The sequence below is a fragment of the Coregonus clupeaformis genome, chromosome 12 (assembly GCF_020615455.1).
Source record: "Coregonus clupeaformis isolate EN_2021a chromosome 12, ASM2061545v1, whole genome shotgun sequence".
NCBI classification, from domain to species: Eukaryota; Metazoa; Chordata; class Actinopteri; order Salmoniformes; family Salmonidae; genus Coregonus; species Coregonus clupeaformis.
The window spans coordinates 36,227,489-36,253,255 of NC_059203.1; the positions used below are offsets into that span (position 1 = coordinate 36,227,489).

General features: G+C 43.7%; 1 protein-coding gene across 3 annotated transcripts in view; it reads left to right on the forward strand.

Moving 5' to 3' along the window:
* LOC121577576 (SLIT-ROBO Rho GTPase-activating protein 3-like) overlaps window positions 1-25,767 on the forward strand; it is a 145,830-nt gene that overhangs the window by 38,719 nt on the left and 81,344 nt on the right. For all 3 annotated transcript variants that reach the window (XR_006002658.2, XM_041891301.2, XM_041891302.2), the window contains exon 2: window positions 9,140-9,335. Coding sequence is in view for 2 of the 3 variants with exons in the window: in XM_041891301.2 (XP_041747235.1) it covers window positions 9,140-9,335 (196 nt within the window). In the remaining variant the exon portion in view is untranslated. The remainder of the gene's footprint in view (window positions 1-9,139; window positions 9,336-25,767) is intronic.

The window sequence follows — 25,767 nt, forward strand, 5'->3', positions numbered from 1 at the left end:
TCAAACAACAGTGTCAAAGCCAATAAAATTGTACCCTTCAATTAAAGGTTGTTCTTATGGCCTACATCTAATTAGAAGTGCTCTTGTTCATTTTGTGGACATTAATTACCTCCATCTCCCCTTGAATTACCGCCATCTTCCCTCCCCCTATCCCCAAGACTGGGAGTAGTCCATGCTTATTATCCATACAAATGCATGAACAAGTGAACCAAAAACACTGTTTGAAATTCTCATTTTAATTTCAAATAGGGTGCTCACAGCCTCAAACAAGCTCCTTTTTTCAAATAACTTGATTGCTATGCTCTCAAAGTATTGGGCCATAGCCAATAATCAAGCAGTTTACATTTGATGTCATGGATTCCTTTTAATTCCATAAACCATTGATGTTTACACATAATCCAGAATGTTTATTTTTGATTCTGTTAAATGGTCCATTTTGAAAATGTTTCTTTGAACTGATGTAATGCTGGCTACAAGACTTGTTTTGGTACTGTTCAAAAGGGCAAAGCATTGTCTGTAACTGCAGGCCTAAATTCACAGCATTCCCCCTCTTCACAGATTGAAAAGAACCACCGAGGGTACAGACACTTCAAATAAACCACAGAGGAGGCGCAAAACGAGGAATCGGGAATAATTCTGCAATTGCTCATGGTTTCTAAGAGGCGAGAACACACTTCTGGCACGCGTGACCTATTTTTTCAAAATCGTCTGTCAAATCCACCGCTGCAGCTGCTGGTTCACAGTCCCCCGTTTTTTATGAGAGTGTTTTAAAAAGTCCTCCCTGCCATTCATGCGAATCGGTGTCAGATTTTTCTGGGGCGTTTTTCCTGGCTCTGCTTGTTTTGTCACTGGAGCCTACGTGCTGAGAGGGAAAACGAGGGAAAATAATAGAAAGAAAGGAGTCTGTCATTTGGCCGGGGAAAGGCTCACAGTACCTGGAAGTATGGATTGGAATGTGTGTGTTGTAGTAGTAGTAGCCAGGCATCTCCAGGGATGGTACTGGTTTAAGGAGACCTCTATGAAGGCCCTTGCAGGCTGAAGCCACAGAAGCTAGGAGGGTGAGGGAGGGAGGCACCTGGGTAAAGGGAAGGGCTGGGACAATGGTTAACCACAGATTGTAGCATGCCGCTCGGGCCTGGGGCCAGGCAGCACAACATCACAGGGACAGATGATAAACACAAATGGCTAGCTTCCCTTCGCTAAGTCACAGACTATATATCCACTGGTAGGGCTTGGCTGACCAAATTACACCCTCCGCAGCTTGGAAACATGTTTTTTGCTGAGGTGGTGCTGTGCAGTTACCAGTACATTTGCCGTTCAAAGTGTCACCCCCATGGCATGTGATATGTCTAATGTCCTATGACAAAGCTATTTCCCAGGGACCTCCTAGTTTTGATCTTTCCTGGAGTACATGAAGCCACAATGATAGGCTTTTCTGTTGACCTCAGACAAATCCAAGACTCAAACTATTCTCTAAGCCTCAGCAAAGAATAACCTACTCACATTATTTCTCCAAGCAGTGCTCTGAAGCCTGCAGCAGTGAAAGAGCTTCACCTTGTATTACAGAACACAAACAAAGGATGAAGGCATCTGAACCTTTCTGTGCACCAGGTAAATGGACGGTGCCAATCCTATTTAACATCTAGCTGCTCTGCCCCCGTCATCCCATATCACTGTTCTTTAAGCTTACAGTCAATCTTTGCCCAAGAACCCCCCAAAAAAAAAAAAATAATAAAATAAATAAAATAAATAAAGAGCCTTTAATACATACTGTATTACACATGAAAAAGCTTTGATTCCGCAGGTCAAGGCTTTCCCTTTCTGTTGGCTAGTGATACCACCTTTCAATCCAGTAGCTAGTCAGTATTATTTTGCTTTCAAATAATATTTCCCTTTTATTGCATTTGTTTACAGGAGCTCATTTATGCAGATCAGAAAGAGGAATCTCAGGTTTGCTGGTTTGTTCTGTAAAATAGGCCAGTCTTTGTTCTTTAGTCGAGGCAGAGTTGGATCTCAATGACAACACTACAAAGCCGATGAAGACTCAGGTTTCTCTCCTGGGTACCCACCAGCATCAAGTATCTGCAGTGAGACTGCCAGTGTCAGGTTCCCCTCATAGATGCTGGTTGCTTCTGATACAGGATTTAGTCCAAGCGAGGGTTTGATGCACCTACTCATTGACAGCAATTGATTATAGGTCCACTGCTGTAGGAATTCCTGAAGCCAGTTCTCACACAACTCATCTTAGTTCAGCTCAGCTCTGGAGCCGTTACACTACATTACATTCAGCAGGCGGTCGTGTCTCATCTTCCTAAAGAGATGTTCAATAGCCCAGGGTGGAAACAGGGTAAACACAGTCTGTTTGAAAACAGAAAAGACTACTACACTACAACTCAGGGACCAACAACATTAAGCTTCCAACTCTTTCAGACATGATGTGTGGTGCTGATTGACAGCTTTGCCTGAGGGTTGTTAGAGAGGGAAACACTTGTGTGAGCTGCTTGGAAATATGCTTGGAAATATGTGACCAGACATTTCATGGTTGTTAGGTGTGCAAGGTGAAAACTGTTACTTTTTAAGCCAACTTTTTGTATTTTATTAGGATCCCCATGAGGTGTTGCGTGTGAGAATGTGATTTGAAGGAGTCAGGCGCAGGAGGGTAAATCACAGAATACAGAGTTTATTCCGTAGGACACAGTTACGCTGGATAGCGTCAACAAAATACAGGCACATGGGGAACAATATCCCCGGAAATACAACGTACGGGTAGCTCAACCGAGCTACACTCAACTCACAAATAACAATCACCCACAAGGACAAGGGGGCAGAGGGAACACTTATACATGTACTTATGAGGGGATATGAACCAGGTGTGTGTAATTGACAAGACAAGACAAATGGAATGATGAGATATGGAGCGGCAGTGGCTAGTAGGCCGGTGACAACGAACGCCGAAGCCTGCCCGAACAAGGAGGGGAGGCAGCCTCGGAGGAAGTCGCAGCAGCTACTCTTCCTGGGGTCCACACAAAACATGAAACATGACATAATACAGAACATTAATAGACAGAACAGCTCAAGGAACGAACTACATACATTTAAAAACGGCACACATAGCCTACATATCAATACATAAACACAAAATATCTAGGTCAAATAGGGGAAAGGCGTTGTGCCGTGAGGTGTTGCTTTATCTGTTTTTTGAATCCAGGTTTGCGGTTCATTGAGCAATATGAGATGGAAGGGAGTTCCATGCAGTAATGTCTCTATATAATACTGTACACTTTCTTTAATTTATTCTGGATTTGGGGACTTTGAAAAGATCCCTGTTGGCCTGTCTGGTGGGGTAAGTGTGTGTGTCAGAACTGTGTGTAAGTTGACTATGCAAACAATTTGGAATTTTCAACACATTAATGTTTCTTATAACATTATCCCCGGGACCACCCATACGTAAAAATGTATGCACACATGACTGTAAGTCGCTTTGGATAAAAGCGTCTGCTAAATGGCATATTATTATTATACAAAGAAGAAGTGATACAGTCAATCTCAACTCTTAGCCAAGAGAAACTGGCATGCATAGTATTTACAGTGCATTCGGAAAGTATTCAGACCCCTTGACTTTTTCCACATTTTGTTACACTATCAGTCAAAAGTTTGGACACACCTGCTCATTCAAGGGTTTTTCTTTATTTTTACTATTTTTTACATTGTAGAATAATAGTGAAGGCATCAAAACTATGAAATAGCACATATGGAATCATGTAGTAAACAAAAAAGTGTTAAACAAATCAAAATATATTTTATATTTCAGATTCTTCAAATAGCCACCATTTGCCTTGATGACAGCTTTGCACACTTCCAAGACAGGATTGTGTTGAGCAATGAAGGTCCCCAAGAACCTAGTGGCCTTCATCATTCTTAAATGGAAGAAGTTTGGAACCACCAAGACTTTTCCTAGAGCTGGCTGCCCGGCCAAACTGAGCAATCGGGGGAGAAGGGCCTTGGTAAGGGAGGTGACCAAGAACCCGATTGTCACACTGACAGAGCTCCAGAGTTCCTCTGTGAAGATGGGAGAACCTTCCAGAAGGACAACCATCTCTGCAGCACTCCACTAATCAGGTCTTTATGGTAGAGTGGCCAGACGGAAGCCACTCCTCAGTAAAAGTCACATGACAGCCCGCTTGGAGTTTGCCAAAAGTACCTAAAGGTCTCTCAGACCATGAGAAACAAGATTCTCAGGTCTGATGAAACCAAGATTGAACTCTGGAGGGTACCAGGCACCACTCATCACCTGGCCAATACCAACCTTACAGTGAAACATGGTGGTGGCAGCATCATGCTGTGGGGATGTTTTTCAGCGGCAGGGACTGGGAGACTAGTCAGGATCGAGGGAAAGAAGAACGAAGGAAAGTACAGAGAGATACTTGATGAAAACCTGCTCCAAAGCACTCAGGACCTCAGACTGGGGCGGAAACCAAGACAACGCAGGAGTGGCTTCGGGACAAGTCTCTGAATGTCCTTGAGTGGCCCAGCCAGAGCCCGGACTTCAACCCGATCGAACATCTCTGGAGAGACCTGAAAATAGCTGTGCAGCGACGCTCCCTATCCAACCTGACAGAGCTTGAGAGGATCTGCAGAGAAGAATGGGAGAAACTCCCCAAATACAGGTGTGCCCAGCTTGTAGCGTCATACCTAAGAAGACTTGAGGCTGTAATCCCTGCAAAAGGAGCTTCAAGCAAGTACTGAGTAAAGTGTCTGAATACTTATGTAAATGTGATATTTGAGTTTTTCATTTTTAATACATTTGCAAAAATATCTAAACAGTTTTTGCTTTGTCATAGATGGGGTAATTGTGTGTAGATTGATGAGAAAACCCCCAGATTCAATCCATTTTAGAATAAGTCTGTAAAGTAACAAAATATGGAAAAGGTCAAGGCGTCTGAATACTTTCCGAATGCACTGTATAAGCATGCTGAAAGTCTGTTGTCAATTTGTTTACAGCGAAATAGCATTGTAGTTGTGACCCTACCACCTGGATTCGGTCCTACGTAGCAACATTTGAAATTGTGTTTTTTGGATAAAAGTAGAGATTCAGAGCTAGAAAATTGTATATCATAGACTGCAGTTGAGGAACAATGGGAAAGTAATTCTGCTTTCAAAGTTGATAAACTTGTAACCCCACTTTTTAGAAAATGCCCTTGAATGTTTTGGTACACCTACTGGAGAGCTCTTCTTTGTCTACACCCATTCAGAATCGTTCACACCCTCTTAAGCCTCACCCATCTCTTTAAGGAGTCACATGTGGGGCCATGTGCTAAACAGAGTAATGTAGTGTAGTAAACAATCAAAGATTTCAAGACTAAAAGTGGTAAAAGTAGTAGTAAAAATATACTTTATCTAGTCCTTGGCCTATATCCTAATCTGACTTTGGTGCAGATCATGTTGTTCTTCACATTACCGTCTCTGGTAAACACACACTATATCAAATAAAATCGAAGTTAATTTGTCACATGCACAGGATACAGAAGGTGTAAATGGTACAGTTAAATGGTTACTTGCATATTTGCATAGTAGCAATGTCAAAAATAGACTACATGACCAAAGGTATGTGGACACCTGTTCGTCAAACATCTCATTCCAAAATCATGGGCATTAATATGGAGTTGGTCCCCCCTTTGCTGCTATAACAGCCTCCACTCTTCTGGGAAGGCTTTCCACTAGATGTTGGAACATTGCTGCGGGGACTTGCTTCCATTCAGTCACAAGAGCATTAGTGAGGTCAGGCAATGCTGTTGGGCAATTAGGCCTGGCTAGCAGTCGGTGTTCCAATTCATCCCAAAGGTGTTCGATGGGGTTGCGGTCAGGGCTCTGTGCAGGCCAGTCAAGTTCTTCCACACCGATCATGACAAACCATTTCTGTATGGCCCTCGCTTTGTACACAGGGGCATTTTCATGCTGAAACAGGAAAGGGCCTTCCCCAAACTTGGAAGCACAGAATTGTCTAGAATATCATTGTATGCTGCAGCATTAAGATTTCCCTTCAATGGAACTAAGGGGTCTAGCCCGAACCATGAAAAATAGCTCCAGACTATTATTCCTCCTCCACCAAACTTTACAGTTTGCACTATGCATTGTGACACGTATCCTTCTCCTGGCATACTCAAATCAAGATTAGTCCTTCGGACTGCCAGATTGTGAAGTGTGATTCATCACATAGAGCGCGTTTCCACTGCTCCAGAGTCCAATGACGGCGAGCTTTACACCACTCCAGCCGACGCTTGGCATTGCACATGGTGATCTTAGGCTTGTGTGCGGCTGCTCAGCCATGGAAACCCATTTCATGAAGCTCCCTACGAACAGTTATTGTGCTGACATTGCTTCCAGAGGCAGTTTGGAACTCAGTAGTGAGTGTTGCAACCTAGGACAGAAGGTTTTGACGCGCTATGCGCTTCAGCACTCGGCGATCCCGTTCTGTGAGCTTGTGTGGCCTACCACTTCGAGTCTGAGCCGATGTTGCTCCTAGACATTTCAACTTCACAATAACAGCACTTACAGATGACCGGGGCAGCTCTAGCAGGGCAGAAATTTGACGAACTGACTTGTTGGAAAGGTGGCATCCTATGATGGTGCTACGTTGAATGTCACTGAGCTCTTCAGTAAGGCCATTCTAATGCCAATGTTTGTCTATGGAGATTGCATGGCTGTGTGCTTGATTTTATACACCTGTCAGCAACGGGTGTGGCTGAAATAGCCGAATCCACTAATTTGAAGGGGTGTCCACATACTTTTGTATGTGGACACCCCCAGGTGTTAAGGGTAGGCAACAACACATCTGCCATGCTGGTCCCCTCCTGTATTCCCTGTTCACCCATGACTGTGTGGCCAAGCACGACTCCAACATCATCATTAAGTTTGCTGACGACACAACAGTGGTAGGCATGATCACCAACAACGATGAGACAGCCTATAGGGAGGAGGTCAGAGACAACAACCTCTCCCTCAATCTGAGGAGCTGATCGTGGACTACAGGAAAAGGAGGGGCAAACACGCCCCCATTCACATGTGGAACGGGTCGAGAGTTTCAAGTTCATGGGTGTCCACATCACCAACAAACTTTCATGGTCCAAACACACCAAGACAGTCGTGAAGAGGGCACGACAACACCTTTTCCCCCTCAGGAGTCTGAAAAGATTTGTCATGGGTCCCCAGATCCTCAAAAAAGTTATACAGCTGCACCATCGAGAGCATCCTGACCGGTTGCATCACCGCCTTGTATGGCAACTGCTCGGCATCCGACCGAAAGGCACTACAGATGGTAGTGCGTACGGCCCAGTACATCACTGGGGCCAAGCTTCTTGCCATCCAGGACCTATCTAATAGGCGGTGTCAGAGGAAGGCCCAAAAAATTGTCAAAGACTCCAGTCACCCAAGTCATAGACTGTTCTCTCTGCTACCGCACGGCAAGCAGTACCGGAGCGCCAAGTCTAGGTCCAAAAGGCTCCTTAATAGCTTCTACCCCCAAGCCATAAGACTGCTGAACAGTTAATGAAATGGCCACCCAAACTATTTACATTGACACCCCCCACTTTCACTTTGCCCCTACTGACATGTACAAGTTACCTCGACTAACCTGTACCCCCGCACATTGACTCGGTACTGGTACCCCCTGTATATAGCCTCGTTATTGTTATTTTATTGTGTTTCTTTTTATTTTATTTTTTACTTGAGTTTATTTAGTAAATATTTTTTAAACTCTTTTTCTTGAACTTCATTGTTGGTTAAGGGCTTGCAAGTAAGCATTTCACTGTAAGGTCTACACCTGTTGTATTCGGCACGTGTCATGTTTTGTTTGTAGTTACAGCTTGTTTAGCCCACGTTGTGTCAAGTCACTCCATTTCACACTGACCGTAGTAGTAGTCAATCACAACTCTTTCCCACTGATCTTTGTCTGTAGCGCCTGCTAAATTCAGGGCAGCAATGTTGTTGAGAGCAGTCCATGGCTAACGTTATATCTTTCAAAAAAGCCGCAGTAGAAAGGATTATCTTCACATACTGAGCAGCTCACGTTATAGACAGAAGTATGCTACATGGCAGACCAATCCGAACTCATCTCTCAGCATGTCCAGCCCAGCCATTATCTCAGCCAATCACGGCAAACGGGAAGCTTCCTTTCCTTTTCCGTGGCCAAACCAACTAGGCTCGTAATTTAACAATTGTATTCGTATTTACAGATGGCATACACATTTGTTATTAAGGCACATGAAAGTTTACATGTTCCAGAAAGCATTTCTGCCCAAAACGCATTTTGATAAGAAATCATAAAAAAAATAAAAAATAATAATCCTCTCCTTTGAAGTAATGACGTGCGGCATACGCCTAGCTTCTTGAAACGGGTCACATTTGGTCCCAAAAAAAATGCAACAGTTTGCTTAGAGCTGGCTGGCAACAAGCTGATCGGTCCGCTGTTAGAACCAGTAAAGGCCGCTTTACCACCCTTGGGTAGCGGAATGACTTTGCCTTCCCTCCAGGCCTGAGGGCAAACTCCTTCCTCTAGACTCAGATTAAAGATATGAAAGATAGGAGTGGCCATAGAGTCAGCTACCATCCTCAGTAGCTTTCCATCTAAGTTATCAATGCCAGGAGGTTTGTCTTTATTGATCGATAAAAATAATTTCTACACTTCTCCCACACTAACTTTACAAAATGTTAACTTACAATGCTATTGGCAGCAATTTGAGGGAAAACATTCCCGGTTTAAAAAATAAGAAACTGTGTGAGTGTTAATGAGATTTTACTGCCCTCCGTAACCTATTTCACAGTTGGAAAATAATCCTTGGCACAAATATCATAACAGAATTATTATAAACCCATAATAAGATAAAGTGAAATGTCTCTTTTGCACTTTTTTAAATCCTTTTTGAATAAATCCACAGAATGATTTGGGGTGGTATAAAATAGCAAATACATTAACTATTTTCAGATAGATGGTTTCAGAGACATTTGGGGGAGCACGTGACAACAAAGATAGCAAACATAGCGAAGGAAGGGTTGATTGAATCCCTCCCCATACCTTGATCTGTTGGAGACGATGACCCTGATTGACTCTTGCCAACTTCCTGTTTTGTGTTTTGATATACAGAGATCCGTAACCAGCTGGTGGAGCAGTTCAAATGCCTGGAGCAGCAGTCCGAGTCTCGTATCCAGCTGCTGCAGGACCTGCAGGACTTCTTCCGCCGCAAGGCTGAGATCCAGCTGGAGTACTCCCGCAGCCTGGAGAAACTGGCAGAGCGATTCTCCAACAAGATCCGCAGCTCCAGAGAACACCACCAGTTCAAGTGAGTTCCCCTCCCTGCAGAGATGAGACCACGACATGGCTAGAGACTACCTAGCTTCAAACTGAGACAAACATTTAAACTGTATCTGAGGCAGCAAGGGAGAGAGTGTGTGAGTGTGTGTGCGTGTGTGTGTGTGTGCGTGTGAGCATGTGTTTGTGGGTCTACTTGCCTTGCACACGTGTCTACTCTATGTTTGTGTGTGTGCTTGGGTGTGCAGATTTGTTTTTGTATTGTCTGAGAGCGTGTGAACTTGTTGAGTACACATGAAGTTACGTTGAACAACAATATAAATGCAACATGCAACAATTTCAAAGATCTTTACTGAGTTGCAGTTCATATAAGGAAATCAGTCAATTGAAATAAATAAATGAGGCCCTAACCTATGGATTTCACATGACTGGGAATACAGATAATGCATCTATTGGTCACAGATACCTTTAAAAAGTAGGAGCGTGGATCAGAAAACCAGTCAGTATCTGATATGACCACCATTTGCCTCATGCAGCGCGACACATCTCCTTCGCATAGAGTTGATCAGGCTGTTGATTGTGGCTTGTGGAATGTTGTCCCACTCCTCTTCAATGGCTGTGCAAAGTTGCTGGATATTGGCGGGAACTGGAACATGCTGTCGTAAACGTCGATCCAGAGCATCCCAAACATGCTCAATGGGTGACATGCACAGGAGGTTGGTGGCACCTTAATTGGGGAGGACGGGCTCGTGTTAATGGCTGGAGCGGAATAGGGGAATGATATCAAATACATCAAACACATGGTTTGATGCCATTCCATTTACTCCGTTCCAGCCATTATTATGAGCCTTCTTCCCCTCAGCAGCCTCCACTGGTGACATGTCTGGTGAGTGTGCAGGCCATGGAAGAACTGGGACATTTTCAGATTCCAGGAATTGTGTACAGATCCTTGCAACATGTAATATCATGCTGAAACATCAGGTGATGGTGGCGGATGAATGGCACAACAATTGGCCTCAGGATCTCGTCAGAGTATCTGTGTATTAAAATAGCCATCGATAAAATGCGATAAAGTGTTCATTTTCCTTAGCTTATGCCTGCCCATACCATAATTCCACCGCCGCCATGGGGCACTCTGTTCACAACGTTGACATCAGCAAACTGCTCACCCACATGACGCCATATACGCTGTCTGCCATTTGCCCGGTACAGTTGAAACTGGGATTCATCTGTGAAGAGCACACTTCTCCAGCGTGCCAGTGGCCATCGAAGGTGAGCATTTTCCCACTGAAGTCGGTTATGACGCCGAAATGCAGTCAGGTCAAGACCCTGGTGAGAACGACGAACACGTAGATGAGCTTCCATGAGACGGTTTCTGACAGTTTGTGCAGAAATTCCACAGTTTCATCTGCTTTCTGCCGGAATCACTGGACCCTAGCGCCGGATCATCGCAACCAGCTAGCTAGCTGCAACCTGTTGTTGGCTGATTACCATTGCCCTATAGCAAGCACCAGTTAGCCTTGAGCTAGCCTCAGGCCCATCTCCCGGCTATCTACCTCTCTGTCAACCGGACGGGACCTCCTAGTGTTGACACTGAGCCCCGCCGATCCAACACGACTGGTCTGCCGACGAAATATTCTGATGTGGTTTCAACAGGCTTCCCGTTGCGACGACCACGAAGATCCATCTGCCAGCCCCGGCCCGCTAGCACACGCAAACTACAACTGTGCTCCCTGCTAGCTGTGCTGAAGCACCAATTTGAACTGCTCTCGGACTCACATATTGCTGTTCACTGGACCTTATGATCACTCAGCTGCACAGCTGATGCCTGCTGGACTGTTCCTTTACACGGTACCCTGTCCTGTTTATTCTGTTTAGCCTTAGTCCAAACGTTATCGCTATTTCCAGTTGTTGTCTTAGCTCTCTCTAATAACACCTGTGACTGCTTTATGCCTCTCTCCCATGTCAATTATGCCTTGCCTATTGCTGTTTGGGTTAGTTCTTATTATACAATTTCACTGTAGAACCCTAGTCCCTCTCAAACTGCCTCAAATAGTTCCCTTGTTCCACCCCCCATACACGCCGAGACCGGCTCAATCGGCTCAATCGGTGCCTCCAGTGACGCTATCTCTTTCATTGTTACCCAACGCTTAGGGTTACCTGAACTGTACTCATATCCTTCCATATCATTTTCTGTACATAATGCCCTGAATCTTTCCTACAACGCCCGGAGAACTGCCCCCTTTATTCTATGTACCCAACGCACTAGAAGACCAGTTCTTAAAGCCTTTAGTCGTATCCTTATTCTAGTCCTCCTCTGTTCCTCTGGTGATGTAGAAGCTAACCCAGGCCCTGCAGCCCCCAGTATCACTCCTACTCCCCAGGAGCTATCATTTGTTGACTTCTGTAACCGTAAAAGTCTTGGTTTTCTGCACATAAATATCAGAAGCCTCCTTGCTAAGTTTGAGTTATTCACTGCGTTAGCACACTCCGCCAACCCTGATGTTCTAGCAGTGTCTGAATCCTGGCTTAGGAAGGCCACCAAAAATTCTGAAATTTCCATCCCCAACTATAACATTTTCCGTCTAGATAGAACTGCCAAAGGGGGTGGAGTTGCAATCTACTGTAGAGATAGCCTGCAGAGCTCTATCATACTATCCAGGTCTGTGCCCAAACAGTTTGAGCTTCTACTTCTAAAAATCCACCTTTCCAGAAATAAATCTCTCACTGTTGCCGCTTGCTACAGACCCCCCTCAGCCCCCAGCTGTGCCCTGGACACCATATGTGAATTGATTGCCCCCATCTATCCTCAGAGTTCGTACTGCTTGGTGACCTAAATTGGGATATGCTTAACACCCCGGCCATCCTACAATCTAAACTAGATGCCCTCAATCTCACACAAATGATCAACGAACCTACCAGGTACAACCCTAAATCCGTAAACATGGGTACCCTCATAGATATCATCCTGACTAACTTACCCTCTAAATACACCTCCGCTGTCTTCAACCAGGATCTCAGCGATCACTGCCTTATTGCCTGCGTCCGTAACGGGTCCGCGGTCAAACGACCACCCCTCATCACTGTCAAACGCTCCCAAAAACACTTCAGCGAGCAGGCCTTCCTAATTGACCTGGCCCAGGTATCCTGGATGGATATAGATCTCATTCCGTCAGTAGAGGATGCTTGGTTGTTCTTTAAAAGTAATTTCCACTCAATCTTAAATAAACATGCTCCATTCAAAAAATACAGAACTAAGAACAGATATAGCCCCTGGTTCTCCTCAGACTTGACTGCCCTTGACCAGCACAAAAACATCCTGTGGCGTACTGCATTAGCATCAAATAGCCCCCGCGATATGCAACTTTTCAGGGAAGTTAGGAACCAATATACACAAGCAGTTAGGAAAGCAAAGGCTAACTTTTTCAAACAGAAATGTGCATCCTGTAGCACTAACTCCAAAAAGTTTTGGGACACTGTAAAGTCCATGGAAAATAAGAGCACTTCCTCCCAGCTGCCCACTGCACTGAGGCTAGGAAACACTATCACCACCGATAAATCTACAATAATCGAGAATTTCAACAAGCATTTTGCTACGGCTGGCCATGCTTTCCACCTGGCTACCACTACCCTGGCCACCAGCTCTGCACCCTCCGCTGCAACTTGCCCATGCCCCCCCCGCTTCTCCTTCACACAAATCCAGACAGCTGATGTTCTGAAAGAGCTGCAAAATCTGGACCCCCTACAAATCATCTGGGCTAGACAATCTGGACCCTTTCTTTCTAAAACTAGCCCCGAAATTGTCGCAACCCCTATTACTAGCCTGTTCAACCTCTCTTTCGTAACGTCTGAGATCCCCAGAGTTTGGAAAGCTGCCGCGGTCATCCCCCTCTTCAAAGGGGGTGACACTCTAGATCCAAACTGTTACAGACCCATATCCATCCTGCCCTGCCTTTCAAAAGTTTTTGAAAGCCAAGTCAACAAACAGATCACCGACCATTTCGAATCCCACCGTACCTTCTCCGCTATGCAATCCGGTTTCCGAGCTGGTCATGGGTGTACTTCAGCCACGCTCAAGGTCCTAAATGATATTATAACCGCGATCGATAATAGACAGTACTGTGCAGCCGTTTTCATTGACCTGGCCAAGGCTTTCGACTCTGTCAACCACCGCATTCTTATTGGCAGACTAAATAGCCTTGGTTTCTCAAATGACTGCCTTGCCTGGTTCACCAACTACTTCTCAGATAGAGTTCAATGTGTCAAATCGGAGGGCCTGTTGTCTGGACCTATGGCAGTCTCTATGGGGGTGCCACAGGGTTCAATTCTTGGGCCGACTCTTTTCTCTGTGTATATCAATGACGTCGCTCTTGCTGCTGGTGACTCTCAGATCCACCTCTACGCAGACGACACCATTTTGTATACATCTGGCCCTTCATTGGACACTGTGTTAACAAACCTCCAAACGAGCTTCAATGCCATACAACACTCCTTCAGTAGCCTCCAACTGCTCTTAAACACTAGTAAAACTAAATGCATGCTCTTCAACCGAACGCTGCTTGCACCCGCCCACCCGACTAGAATCACTACTCTCGACGGGTCTGACCTAGAGTATGTGGACAACTACAAATATCTAGGTGTCTGGTTAGACTGTAAACTCTCCTTCCAGACTCACATTAAGAATCTCCAATCCAAAGTTAAATCTAGAATCGGTTTCCTATTTCGCAACAAAGCCTCCTTCACTCATGCTGCCAAACATGCCCTCGTAAAACTGACTATCCTACCGATCCTTGACTTCGGCGATGTCATTTACAAAATAGCCTCCAACACTCTACTCAGCAAATTGGATGTAGTCTATCACAGTGCCATCCGTTTTGTCTCCAAAGCCCCATATAATACCCACCACTGTGACCTGTACGCTCTTGTTGGCTGGTCCTCACTACATATTCGTCGCCAAACCCACTGGCTCCAGGCCATCTATAAATCACTGCTAGGCAAATCCCCGCCTTATCTTAGCTCATTGGTCACCATAGCAACACCCACCCGTAGTCTGCGCTCCAGCAGGTATATCTCACTGGTCATCCCCAAAGCCAACACCTCCTTTGGCCGCAATTCCTTCCAGTTCTCTGCTGCCAATGACTGGAACAAATTGCAAAAATCTCTGAAGCTGGAGACACTTATCTCCCTCACTAACTTTAAGCATCAGTTGTCAGAGCACCTTACCGATCACTGCACCTGTACACAGCCCATCTGAAATTAGCCCGCCCAACTACCTCATCCCTATATTGTTATTTATTTTGCTCATTTGTACCCCAGTATCTCTATTTGCACATCATCTCTTGCACATCTATCATTCCAGTGTTAATACTAATTGTAATTATTTTGCACTATAGCCTATTTATTGCCTTACCTCCATAACTTGCTACATTTGCACACACTGTATATATATGTATTTCTGTTGTATTTTTGACTTTGTTTTGTTTTACCCCATATGTAACTCTGTGTTGTTGTTTTTATCGCACTGCTTTGCTTTATCTTGGCCAGGTCGCAGTTGTAAATGAGAACTTGTTCTCAACTGGTTTACCTGGTTAAATAAAGGTGAAATAAAAAAATAAAAAAAAGCTGTCCGGGTGGCTGGTCTCAGACGATCCCGCAGGTGAAGAAGCCAGATGTGGAGGTCCTGGACTGGTGTGGTTACACATGGTCTGTGGTTGTTAGGCCAGTTGGACATACTGCCAAACTCTCTAAAATGACGTTGGAAGCGGCTTATGGTAGAGAAATTAGCATTACATTCTCTGCCAACAGTTCTGTTGGACATTCCTGCAACCAGCATGCCAATTGCACGCTCTCTCAAAACTTGAGACATCTGTGGCATTGTGTTGTGTGACAAAACTGCACATTTTAGAGTGGCCTTTTATTGTCGCCAGCACAAGGTGCACCTGTGTAATGATCATGCTGTTTAATCAGCTTCTTGATATGCCACACCTGTCAGGTGGATGGATTATCTTGGCAAAGGAGAAATGCTCACTAACAGGGATGTAAACAAATTTGTGCACAACATTTTAGAGAAATATGCTTATTTAAAAATATACATTTTGGGGGTAGATCAGCTTTAATATTGCAGATAGATTATGGCTTCCATCAATGTACAGTTGAAGTCGGAAGTTTACATACACTTAGGTTGTAGTCTTTAAAACTCGTTTTTCAACCACTCCACAAATTTCTTGTTAACAAACTATAGTTTTGGCAAGTCGGTTAGGACCTCTACTTTGTGCATGTCACAAGTTATTTTTCCAACAATTGTTTACAGACAGATTATTTCACTTATAATTCACTGTATCACAATTCCAGTGGGTCAGAAGTTTACATACACTAAGTTGACTGTGCCTTTAAACAGCTTGGAAAATTCCAGAAAATGATGTCATGGCTTTAGAAGCTTCTGATAGGCTAATTGACATCATTTGAGTCAATTGGAGGTGTACCTGTGGATGTATTTCAAGGCCTACCTTCAAACTCAGTGCCTCTTTGCTTGACATCATGGGAAAATCAAAAGAAATCTGCCAAGACCTCAGAAAAGATATTGTAGACCTCCACAAGTCGGGTTCATCCTTGGGAGCAAACGCCTGAAGGTACCACGCTCATCTGTAAAAACAATAGTATGCAAGTATAAACACCATGGGACCATGCAGCTGTCCTACCGCTCAGGAAGGAGACGCGTTATGTCTCCTAGAGATTAACGTACTTTGGTGCGAAAAGTGCAAATCAATCCCAGAACAACAGCAAAGGACCTTGTGAAGATGCTGGAGGAAACCGGTACAAAAGTATCTATATCCACAGTAAAACAAGTCCTATATCGACATAACCTGAAAGGCCGCTCAGCAAGGAAGAAGCCACTGCTCCAAAACAGCCATAAAAAAGACAGACTACGGTTTGCAACTGCACATGGGGACAAAGATCGTACTTTTGGAAAAGTGTCCTCTGGTCTGATGAAACAAAAATAGCACTGTTTGGCCATAATGACCATCATTATGTTTGGAGGAAAAGGGGGGATGCTTGCAAGCCGAAGAACACCATCCCAACCGTGAAGCACAGGGGTGGCAGCATCATGCTGTGGGGGTGCTTTGCTGCAGGAGGGACTGGTGCACTTCACAAAATAGATGGCATCATGAGAAAGGAAATGTATGTGGATATATTGAAGCAACATCTCAAGACATCAGTCAGGAAGTTAAAGCTTGGTCGCAAATGGGTCTTCCAAATGGACAATGACCCAAGCATACTTCCAAAGTTGTGGCAAAATGGCTTAAGGACAACAAAGTCTAGGTATTGGAGTGGCCATCACAAAGCCCTGACCTCAATCCTATAGAAAATGTGTGGTTGAAGAACTGAAAAAGCGTGTGCGAGCAAGGAGGCCTACAAACCTGACTCAGTTACACCAGCTCTGTCACGAGGAATGAGCCAACATTCACCCAACTTATTGTGGGAAGCATGTGGAAGGCTACCCGAAATGTTTGACCCAAGTTAAACAATTTAAAGGTAATACACTCAATTAGTATTTGGTAGCATGTAAACTTCTGACCCACTGGGAATGTGATGAAAGAAATAAAAGCTGAAATAAATAATTCTCTCTGCTATCACTTAAAATAAAGTGGTGATCCTAACTGACCTAAGACAGGGATTTTTTACTAGGATTAAATGTCAGGAATTGTGAAAAACTGAGTTTAAATGTATTTGGCTAAGGTGTACAGTGAGGGAAAAAAGTATTTGATCCCCTGCTGATTTTGTACGTTTGCCCACTGATAAAGAAATGATCAGTCTATAATTTTATTGGTAGGTTTATTTTAACAGTGAGAGACAGAATAACAACAAAAAAATCCAGAAAAACGCATGTCAAAAATGTTATAAATTGATTTGCATCAATAAGTATAAGTATTTGACCCCCTCTCAATCAGAAACATTTCTGGCTCCCAGGTGACTTTTATACAGGTAACGAGCTGAGATTAGGAGCACACTCTTAAGGGAGTGCTCCTAATCTCAGCTTGTTACCTGTATAAAAGACACCTGTCCACAGAAGCAATCAATCAATCAGATTCCAAACTCTCCACCATGGCCAAGACCAAAGAGCTCTCCAAGGATGTCAAGGACAAGATTGTAGACCTACACAAGGCTGGAATGGGCTACAAGACCATCGCCAAGCAGCTTGGTGAGAAGGTGACAACAGTTAGTGCGATTATTCACAAATGAAAGAAACACAAAATAACTGTCAATCTCCCTCGGCCTGGGGCTCCATGCAAGATCTCACCTCGTGGAGTTGCAATGATCATGAGAACGGTGAGGAATCAGCCCAGAACTACACGGGAGGATCTTGTCAATGATCTCAAGGCAGCTGGGACCATAGTCACCAAGAAAACAATTGGTAACACACTACGCCCTGAAGGACTGAGATCCTGCAGCGCCCGCAAGGTCCCCCTGCTCAAGAAAGCCCATATACAGGCCCGTCTGAAGTTTGCCAATGAACATCTGAATGATTCAGAGGAGAACTGGGTGAAAGTGTTGTGGTCAGATGAGAACAAAATTGAGCTCTTTAGCATCAACTCAACTCGCCGTGTTTGGAGGAGGAGGAATGCTGCCTATGACCCCAAGAACACCATCCCCACCGTCAAAGATGGAGGTCGAAACATTATGCTTTGGGGGTGTTTTTCTGCTAAGGGGACAGGACAACTTCACCGCATCAAAGGGACGATGGACGCCCCGTCAAATCTTGGGTGAGAACCTCCTTCCCTCAGCCAGGGCATTGAAAATGGGTCGTGGATGGGTATTCCAGCATGACAATGACCCAAAACACACAGCCAAGGCAACAAAGGAGTGGCTCAAGAAAAAGCACATTAAGGTCCTGGAGTGGCCTAGCCAGTCTCCAGACCTTAATCCCATAGAAAATCTGTGGAGGGAGCTGAACGTTTGAGTTGCCAAATGTCAGCTTCGAAACCTTAATGACTTGGAGAAGATCTGCAAAGAGTAGTGGGACAAAATCTCTCCTGAGATGTGTGCAAACCTGGTGGCCAACTACAAGAAACGTCTGACCTCTGTGATTGCCAACAAGGGTTTTGCCACCAAGTACTAACTCATGTTTTGCAGAGGGGTCAAATACTTATTTCCCTCATTAAAATGCAAATCAATTTATAACATTTTTGAAATGCTTTTTTCTGGATTTCTTTGTTGTTATTCTGTCTCTCACTGTTCAAATAAACCTACCATTAAAATGTTAGACTGATCATGTCTTTGTCAGTGGGCAAACGTACTGTCACGCCCTGGCTCGGGGGACTCTCGTATGTTGAGCCAGGGTGTTAGTTTCTATGTTTTGTGTTGTAGGTTGGGGGTCTAGTTTGTATTTCTATGTTGGCCTGAGTGACTCCCAATCAGAGGCAACGAGTGTCAGCTGGTTGTCTCTGATTGGGAGCCATATTTAAACTGTCTGTCTTTTCCTTTGTGTTTGTGGTTTCTTGTTCTTATTTGGTTTGTGTTAAACCGTAGACATCACGTTATCGTCTGTTGTTTTGATCGTGTGATCAGTATAATAAATAATATGTTCACCTTCAACGCTGCGCCTTGGTCCTCCTCCTTAGACGATCGTGACAGAAGAAACCACCAAGATGTGACCAAGCAGCGTGTCCAGGAGCCATCGCCAGGGAGATCCCTAACAGATCTCCTTCGCCTCCTCGACTGGGTCAAGCCGAGTGAGGAAGAGAAGGGCTTGACATTGTGGCAGAAGGGCGAACGGCTGGCGAGGGACATGGAGACCTTGGCCACGGGTAGGAGTGAAGCCCAGAATTTTTTTAGGGGGGGGCTAACGCAGTGGACGACGGGCCAGCAGGAGACCGCGGCAGAGCGGCCCAGCGGATTGGCAGAGGAGGCCGCCAGGTTACGGGGGCCACTGGTCGAAGAGGGGGTGGAAGATGTAGAGGCACGGCGAGAGGTACTGGCGTGTGTTGCCAGTCCGGTCCGGCCTGTTCCTGATCCCCACGTAGGGCCAGTGGTGTGTGTTCCCAGTACGGTCCGGCCCGTTCCTGCTCTCCGCAACAAGTCTGTGGTGCGCGTCGCCAGCCCAGTCCGGCCCATTCCTGCTCTCCGCACCAAGTCTGTGGTGCGTTTCGTCAGCCCGGTTCGGCCCGTTCCTGCTCCCCGCACCAAGTCAGGGGTGCGTTTCGTAAGCCCGGCTCGGGCCGTCCCTGCTCCCCACACCAAGCCAGTGGTGTGCGTCGTCAGTCCGGCACAGCCCGTGCCTGTTCCACTGGTGCCTGGTTCGGCACGGGTCAGCTGCTTCACGCCGGAGCTAGAGCAATCCGCTCCACCAGTGTGCAGTCCAGCTCCGGTCAGCAGGGCCAGACCGGACCAGGGGTACTTTGGGGGATTAGAGAGCGAGTGGGGATCATGCCCGGAGCCGGATCCGCCGCCTAGGCGGAGTGCCCACCCGGTCCCTCCCCTGTTGTGTTTGGTTGGCGCGGTCGGAGTCCGCGCCTTTAGGGGGGGGTACTGTCACGCCCTGGCTCGGGGGACTCTCGTATGTTGAGCCAGGGTGTTAGTTTCTATGTTTTGTGTTGTAGGTTGGGGGTCTAGTTTGTATTTCTATGTTGGCCTGAGTGACTCCCAATCAGAGGCAACGAGTGTCAGCTGGTTGTCTCTGATTGGGAGCCATATTTAAACTGTCTGTCTTTTCCTTTGTGTTTGTGGTTTCTTGTTCTTATTTGGTTTGTGTTAAACCGTAGACATCACGTTATCGTCTGTTGTTTTGATCGTGTGATCAGTATAATAAATAATATGTTCACCTTCAACGCTGCGCCTTGGTCCTCCTCCTTAGACGATCGTGACACGTACAAAATCAGCAGGGGATCAAATACTTTTTTCCCTCACTGTATGTAAACTTCCGACTTCAACTGTATTGTCTGCATCATTTCCAATCCCCCACAGATTTTCTTGAAAAAAAATAAAAAAATGTTTTATATATATATATATACAGTGCATTCGGAAAGTATTCAGACCCCTTGACTTTTTCCAAGTTTTTTTTACGTTACAGTCTTATTCTAAAATGGATTGAATAGTTTTTTTTCCTCATCGATCTTCACACAATACCCCAGAATGACAAAGCGAAAACAGGTTTTTAGAAATTCTTGCAAATGTATTCAAAATAAAAAGCAGAAATACATTATTTACGTAAATATTCAGACCCTTTGCTATGAGACTCGAAATTGAGCTCAGGTGCATCCTGTTTCCATTGATCATCCTTGAGATGTTTCTACAACTGGATTGGAGTCCACCTGTGGTAAATTCAATTGATTGGACATTATTTGGTAAGGCACACATATGTTTGGATACAGCTACTCCTTCCAGGGTTTGTCTTAGTTTTTACAATTTTTTACATTGTAGAATAATAGTGAAGTCATCAAAACAATGAATAACACATTTGTAATCATGTAGTAACCAAAATATATTTTATATTTCAGATTCTTCAAATAGCCACCCTTTGCCTTGATGACAGCTTTGCACATTCTTGGCATTCTCTCAACCAGCTTCACCTGGAATGCTTTTCCAACAGTCTTGAAGGAATTCCCACATATGCTGAGCACTTGTTGGCTCCTTTCCCTTCACTCTGCGGTCCGACTCATCCCAAATCATCTCAATTGTGTTGAGGTCGGGGGATTGTGGAGGCCAGGTCATCTGATGCAGGACTCCATCACTCTCCTTCTTGGTAAAATAGCCCTTACATATCCTGGAGGTGTGTCTCACAAAGACACAGCGGTTGGAACCAAAAATCTCCAAATTGGACTCCAGACCAAAGGACAAATTTCCACCGGTCTAATGTCCATTGCTCGTGTTTCTTGGCCCAAGCAAGTCTCTTCTTATTACTGGTGTCCTTTAGTAGTGGTTTCTTTGCAGAAATTCGACCATGAAGACCTGATTCACACAGTCTCCTTGAACAGTTGATGTTGAGTTGTGTCTGTTACTTGGGGCTGCAGGTAGCTTAGTGGGTAAGAGCGTTGTTCCAGTAACCGAAAGGTCGCTGGTTCTAATCCCCGAGCCGACTAGGTGAAAAATCTGCCGATGTGCCCTTAAGCAAGGCACTTAACCCTAATTGCTCATGTAAGTCGCTCTGGATAAGTGCGTCTGCTAAATTACTAAAATGTAAACTTGAACTCTGTGAAGCATTTATTTGGGTTGCAATTTCTGAGGCTGGTAACGCTAATGAACATACAGTTGGGAAAAAAAGTATTTAGTCAGCCACCAATTGTGCAAGTTCTCCCACTTAAAAAGATGAGAGAGGCCTGTAATTTTCATCATAGGTACACGTCAACTATGACAGACAAAATGGGAGAAAAAAAATCTAGAAAATCACATTGTAGGAATTTTAATGAATTTATTTTCAAATTATGGTGGAAAATAAGTATTTGGTCAATAACAAAAGTTTCTCAATAGTTTGTTATATACCCTTTGTTGGCAATGACACAGGTCAAACGTTTTCTGTAAGTCTTCACAAGGTTTTCACACACTGTTGCTGGTATTTTGGCCCATTCCTCCATGCAGATCTCCTCTAGAGCAGTGATGTTTTGGGGCTGTCGCTGGGCAACACGGACTTTCAACTCCCTCCAAAGATTTTCTATGGGGTTGAGATCTGGAGACTGGCTAGGCCACTCCAGGACCTTGAAATGCTTCTTACGAAGCCACTCCTTCGTTGCCCGGGTGGTGTGTTTGGGATCATTGTCATGCTGAAAGACCCAGCCACGTTTCATCTTCAATGCCCTTGCTGATGGAAGGAGGTTTTCAGTCAAAATCTCACGATACATGGCCCCATTCATTCTTTCCTTTACACGGATCAGTCGTCCTGGTCCCTTTGCAGAAAAACAGCCCCAAAGCATGATGTTTCCACCCCCATGCTTCACAGTAGGTATGGTGTTCTTTGGATGCAACTCAGCATTCTTTGTCCTCCAAACACGACGAGTTGAGTTTTTACCAAAAAGTTATATTTTGGTTTCAAACTTCAGACGGGCCTGGACATGTACTGGCTTAAGCAGGGGGACAAGTCTGGCACTGCAGGATTTGAGTCCCTGGCGGCGTAGTGTGTTACTGATGGTAGGCTTTGTTACTTTGGTCCCAGCTCTCTGCAGGTCATTCACTAGGTCTCCCCGTGTGGTTCTGGGATTTTTGCTCACCGTTCTTGTGATCATTTTGACCCCACGGGGTGAGATCTTGCGTGGAGCCCCAGATCGAGGGAGATTATCAGTGGTCTGGTATGTCTTCCATTTCCTAATAATTGCTCCCACAGTTGATTTCTTCAAACCAAGCTGCTTACCTATTGCAGATTCAGTCTTCCCAGCCTGGTGCAGGTCTACAATTTTGTTTCTGGTGTCCTTTGACAGCTCTTTGGTCTTGGCCATAGTGGAGTTTGGAGTGTGACTGTTTGAGGTTGTGGACAGGTGTCTTTTATACTGATAACAAGTTCAAACAGGTGCCATTAATACAGGTAACGAGTGGAGGACAGAGGAGCCTCTTAAAGAAGAAGTTACAGGTCTGTGAGAGCCAGAATCTTGCTTGTTTGTAGGTGACCAAATACTTATTTTCCACCATAATTTGCAAATTAATTAATAAAAAATCCTACAATGTGATTTTCTGGATTTTTTTTTCTAATTTTGTCTGTCATAGTTGACGTGTACCTATGATGAAAATTACAGGCCTCTCTCATCTTTTTAAGTGGGAGAACTTGCACAATTGGTGGCTGACTAAATACTTTTTTCCCCCACTGTATTCTCGACAGCAGAGGTAACTTTTGGTCTTCCATTCCTGTGGCGATCCTCATGAGAGCCACTTTCATCATAGCGCTTGCAACGTTCCGCATTGACTGACCTTCATGTCTTAAAGTAATGATGGACTGTCGTTTCTCTTTGCTTATTTGAGCTGTTCTCGCCATAATATGGACTTGGTCTTTTACCAAATAGGGCTATCTTCTGTATACCCCCCTACCTTGTTACAACACAACTGATTTGCTCAAACGCATTAAGAAGGAAAGTAATTCCACAAATTAACTTTTACGAAGGCACACCTGTTAATTGAAATGCATTCCAGATGACTACCTCAAGAAGCTTGTTGAGAGAATGCCAAGAGTGTGCAAAGCTGTCATCAAGGCAAATGGTGGCTAGTTAAAGAATCTCAAATATAAAATATATTTTGATTTGTTTAACACTTTTTTTGTTTACTACATGATTCCATATGTGTTATTTCATAGTTTTGATGTCTTCACTATTATTCTACAATGTAAAATTAAAGAAAAACCCTTAATGAGTAGGTGTGTCCAAACTTTTGACTGGTAGTGTATATCTTTTCCTTTATTATTTTCTTAAAACCTTACCACCCCTCCTCTAATTGGAGTAAACTAATGGACAACAACACTTAGGCTTCTACTTCCAGCTTATACATACTATATACATTTTACAGAGACAGTATATTTTACCTTAGTTATCTTGTTATTTTTAGTCCCACCCTTCAGCTCCACTCATCCCCTCCCATCTATCTCTGAACACCATCCAGTTTTGATTTCTATTTGCCATATATTTTTAAACTGTGCTGTTTCACAAAAGTTCTGAACCTATTTACATTTTACGGACACAGTATATTTTACATTAGTTATCTTGTTATATTTAGTCCCACCCTTCAGCTCCACTCATCCCCTCCCATCTATCTCTGAACACCATCCAGTTTTGATTTCTATTTGCCATATATCTTTCAACTGTGCTGTGATGTTTCACAGAAGTTCTGAACCTTTCTATTCTCATAGATTCTACAGATTGTAAATTAAAGATAAACATTTTTGCTAAGAGTATTATTATATTATTTATCAATTGACTATTACGTTCTAAATCACCCAGCAGTGCTATTTGTAGAGTTAGCTCCAGGTAAATGTTGCAATTTGTCAGCCATTCCTGAACCTGCGACCAAAAACAAGCTACAAATGGACAGTACCAAAACATATGATCTAATGATTCTGTCTCTTCGCAGCAAAATCTGCAGAGCTGGGATGGTTGTATGCCCCATATATATAACATTCTATTGGTTGCAAGAATTTTGTATAATAATTTAAATTGAAAAACTCAACATTTTGATTCCAGCATTGTTTTGTGTATCAGTTCATAAACCATGTGCCCTGGAATCGGTACATCGAAAACCTCTTCCCAACTATTTAGCAATCTATATGGCACAGCTGGCAATTTGTTGGTCCTTAAATGAAACTGGTATACTTTTTTATTTATTACAATATTTTTTAACCAATTTTGGTCTTTAATGCAGGGCCGACAGACAAGTTCCTTACTTTTTCCCCCTTCCACTTGCCTCTTCCATTTTTGCGGTAATGCTGCAAATAGTTGGTTGTAATTTTGACTAGAGCAGACATATCCATATATTTTTGTTAGCTGCATGTGTGACAACTCCTCCAGTCCTATTTATGATATAATTTACAAAGATTATACAGTTTTTAAACAATTTTTCCAGAAATATTATTTTTTATATCAATTATAATTAGTATATTTTAGTTTAACCATAGTATTTGTTGTAATATTTGTTCTGTCTTTTCTGATGGATTAAACTGAAATTGCAACCAACTTTCTATGTCTGTTTTAAAAATAGCTATATTTTTTTATATTATTTCATTTCCAAACAACCGAAAGTGAGAGGTTGTAACCTGAATAAAGGGAAAAAGCACATTCTTGAACATGGGGTGAGACATTCTTACTAATATGCTAGAGAACCAGTTCGGATTTAAGTATAACTTTTATATGACTGAAGCCTTTAGTGAGAGGTCTAATGTGTTCATATTTAATCATTTCTGCCCTCCGAATTCATATTCATTATATAAAAAGGCCCGTTTAATGTTGTCTGGCTTGCCGTTCCAAATAAAATGGAATATGTTTTGCTCATATAATTTAAAAAACAAGTCGCTAGGTGTAGGCAAGGCCCTAAGCAAATAGATAAACTGGGATATGACTAAAGAGTTAATCAGGGTGATTTTTCCACAAATAGACAGGTATTTTCCTTTCCATGGTAGCAAGATCTTAACTATTTTTGCTAACTTTCTATTAACATTTATTGTAGTGAGACCATTTCTTTCTTTCGGGATATGTCCACTTCACCGTCAGACCATTTTATTAGTAAACTACACGGTCATGTAAAAGTTGTATTTTTTTGTGATCCAATACATAATATAGTACATTTATCATAATTTGGTTGTAATCCAGAGAGGTTAGAACAATTATCTATATCCTCTATGAGGCTGTGGAGGGATCCAAATTGTGGATTTAAAAGAAAACATGAATCACCAGCGTACAATGACACCTTTGTTTCTAGCCCATTGATATTATTGTTGGATCTGATTTTAATAGCTAACATTTCGATGGCCACAATAAATAGATATGACGATAGTGGACAAC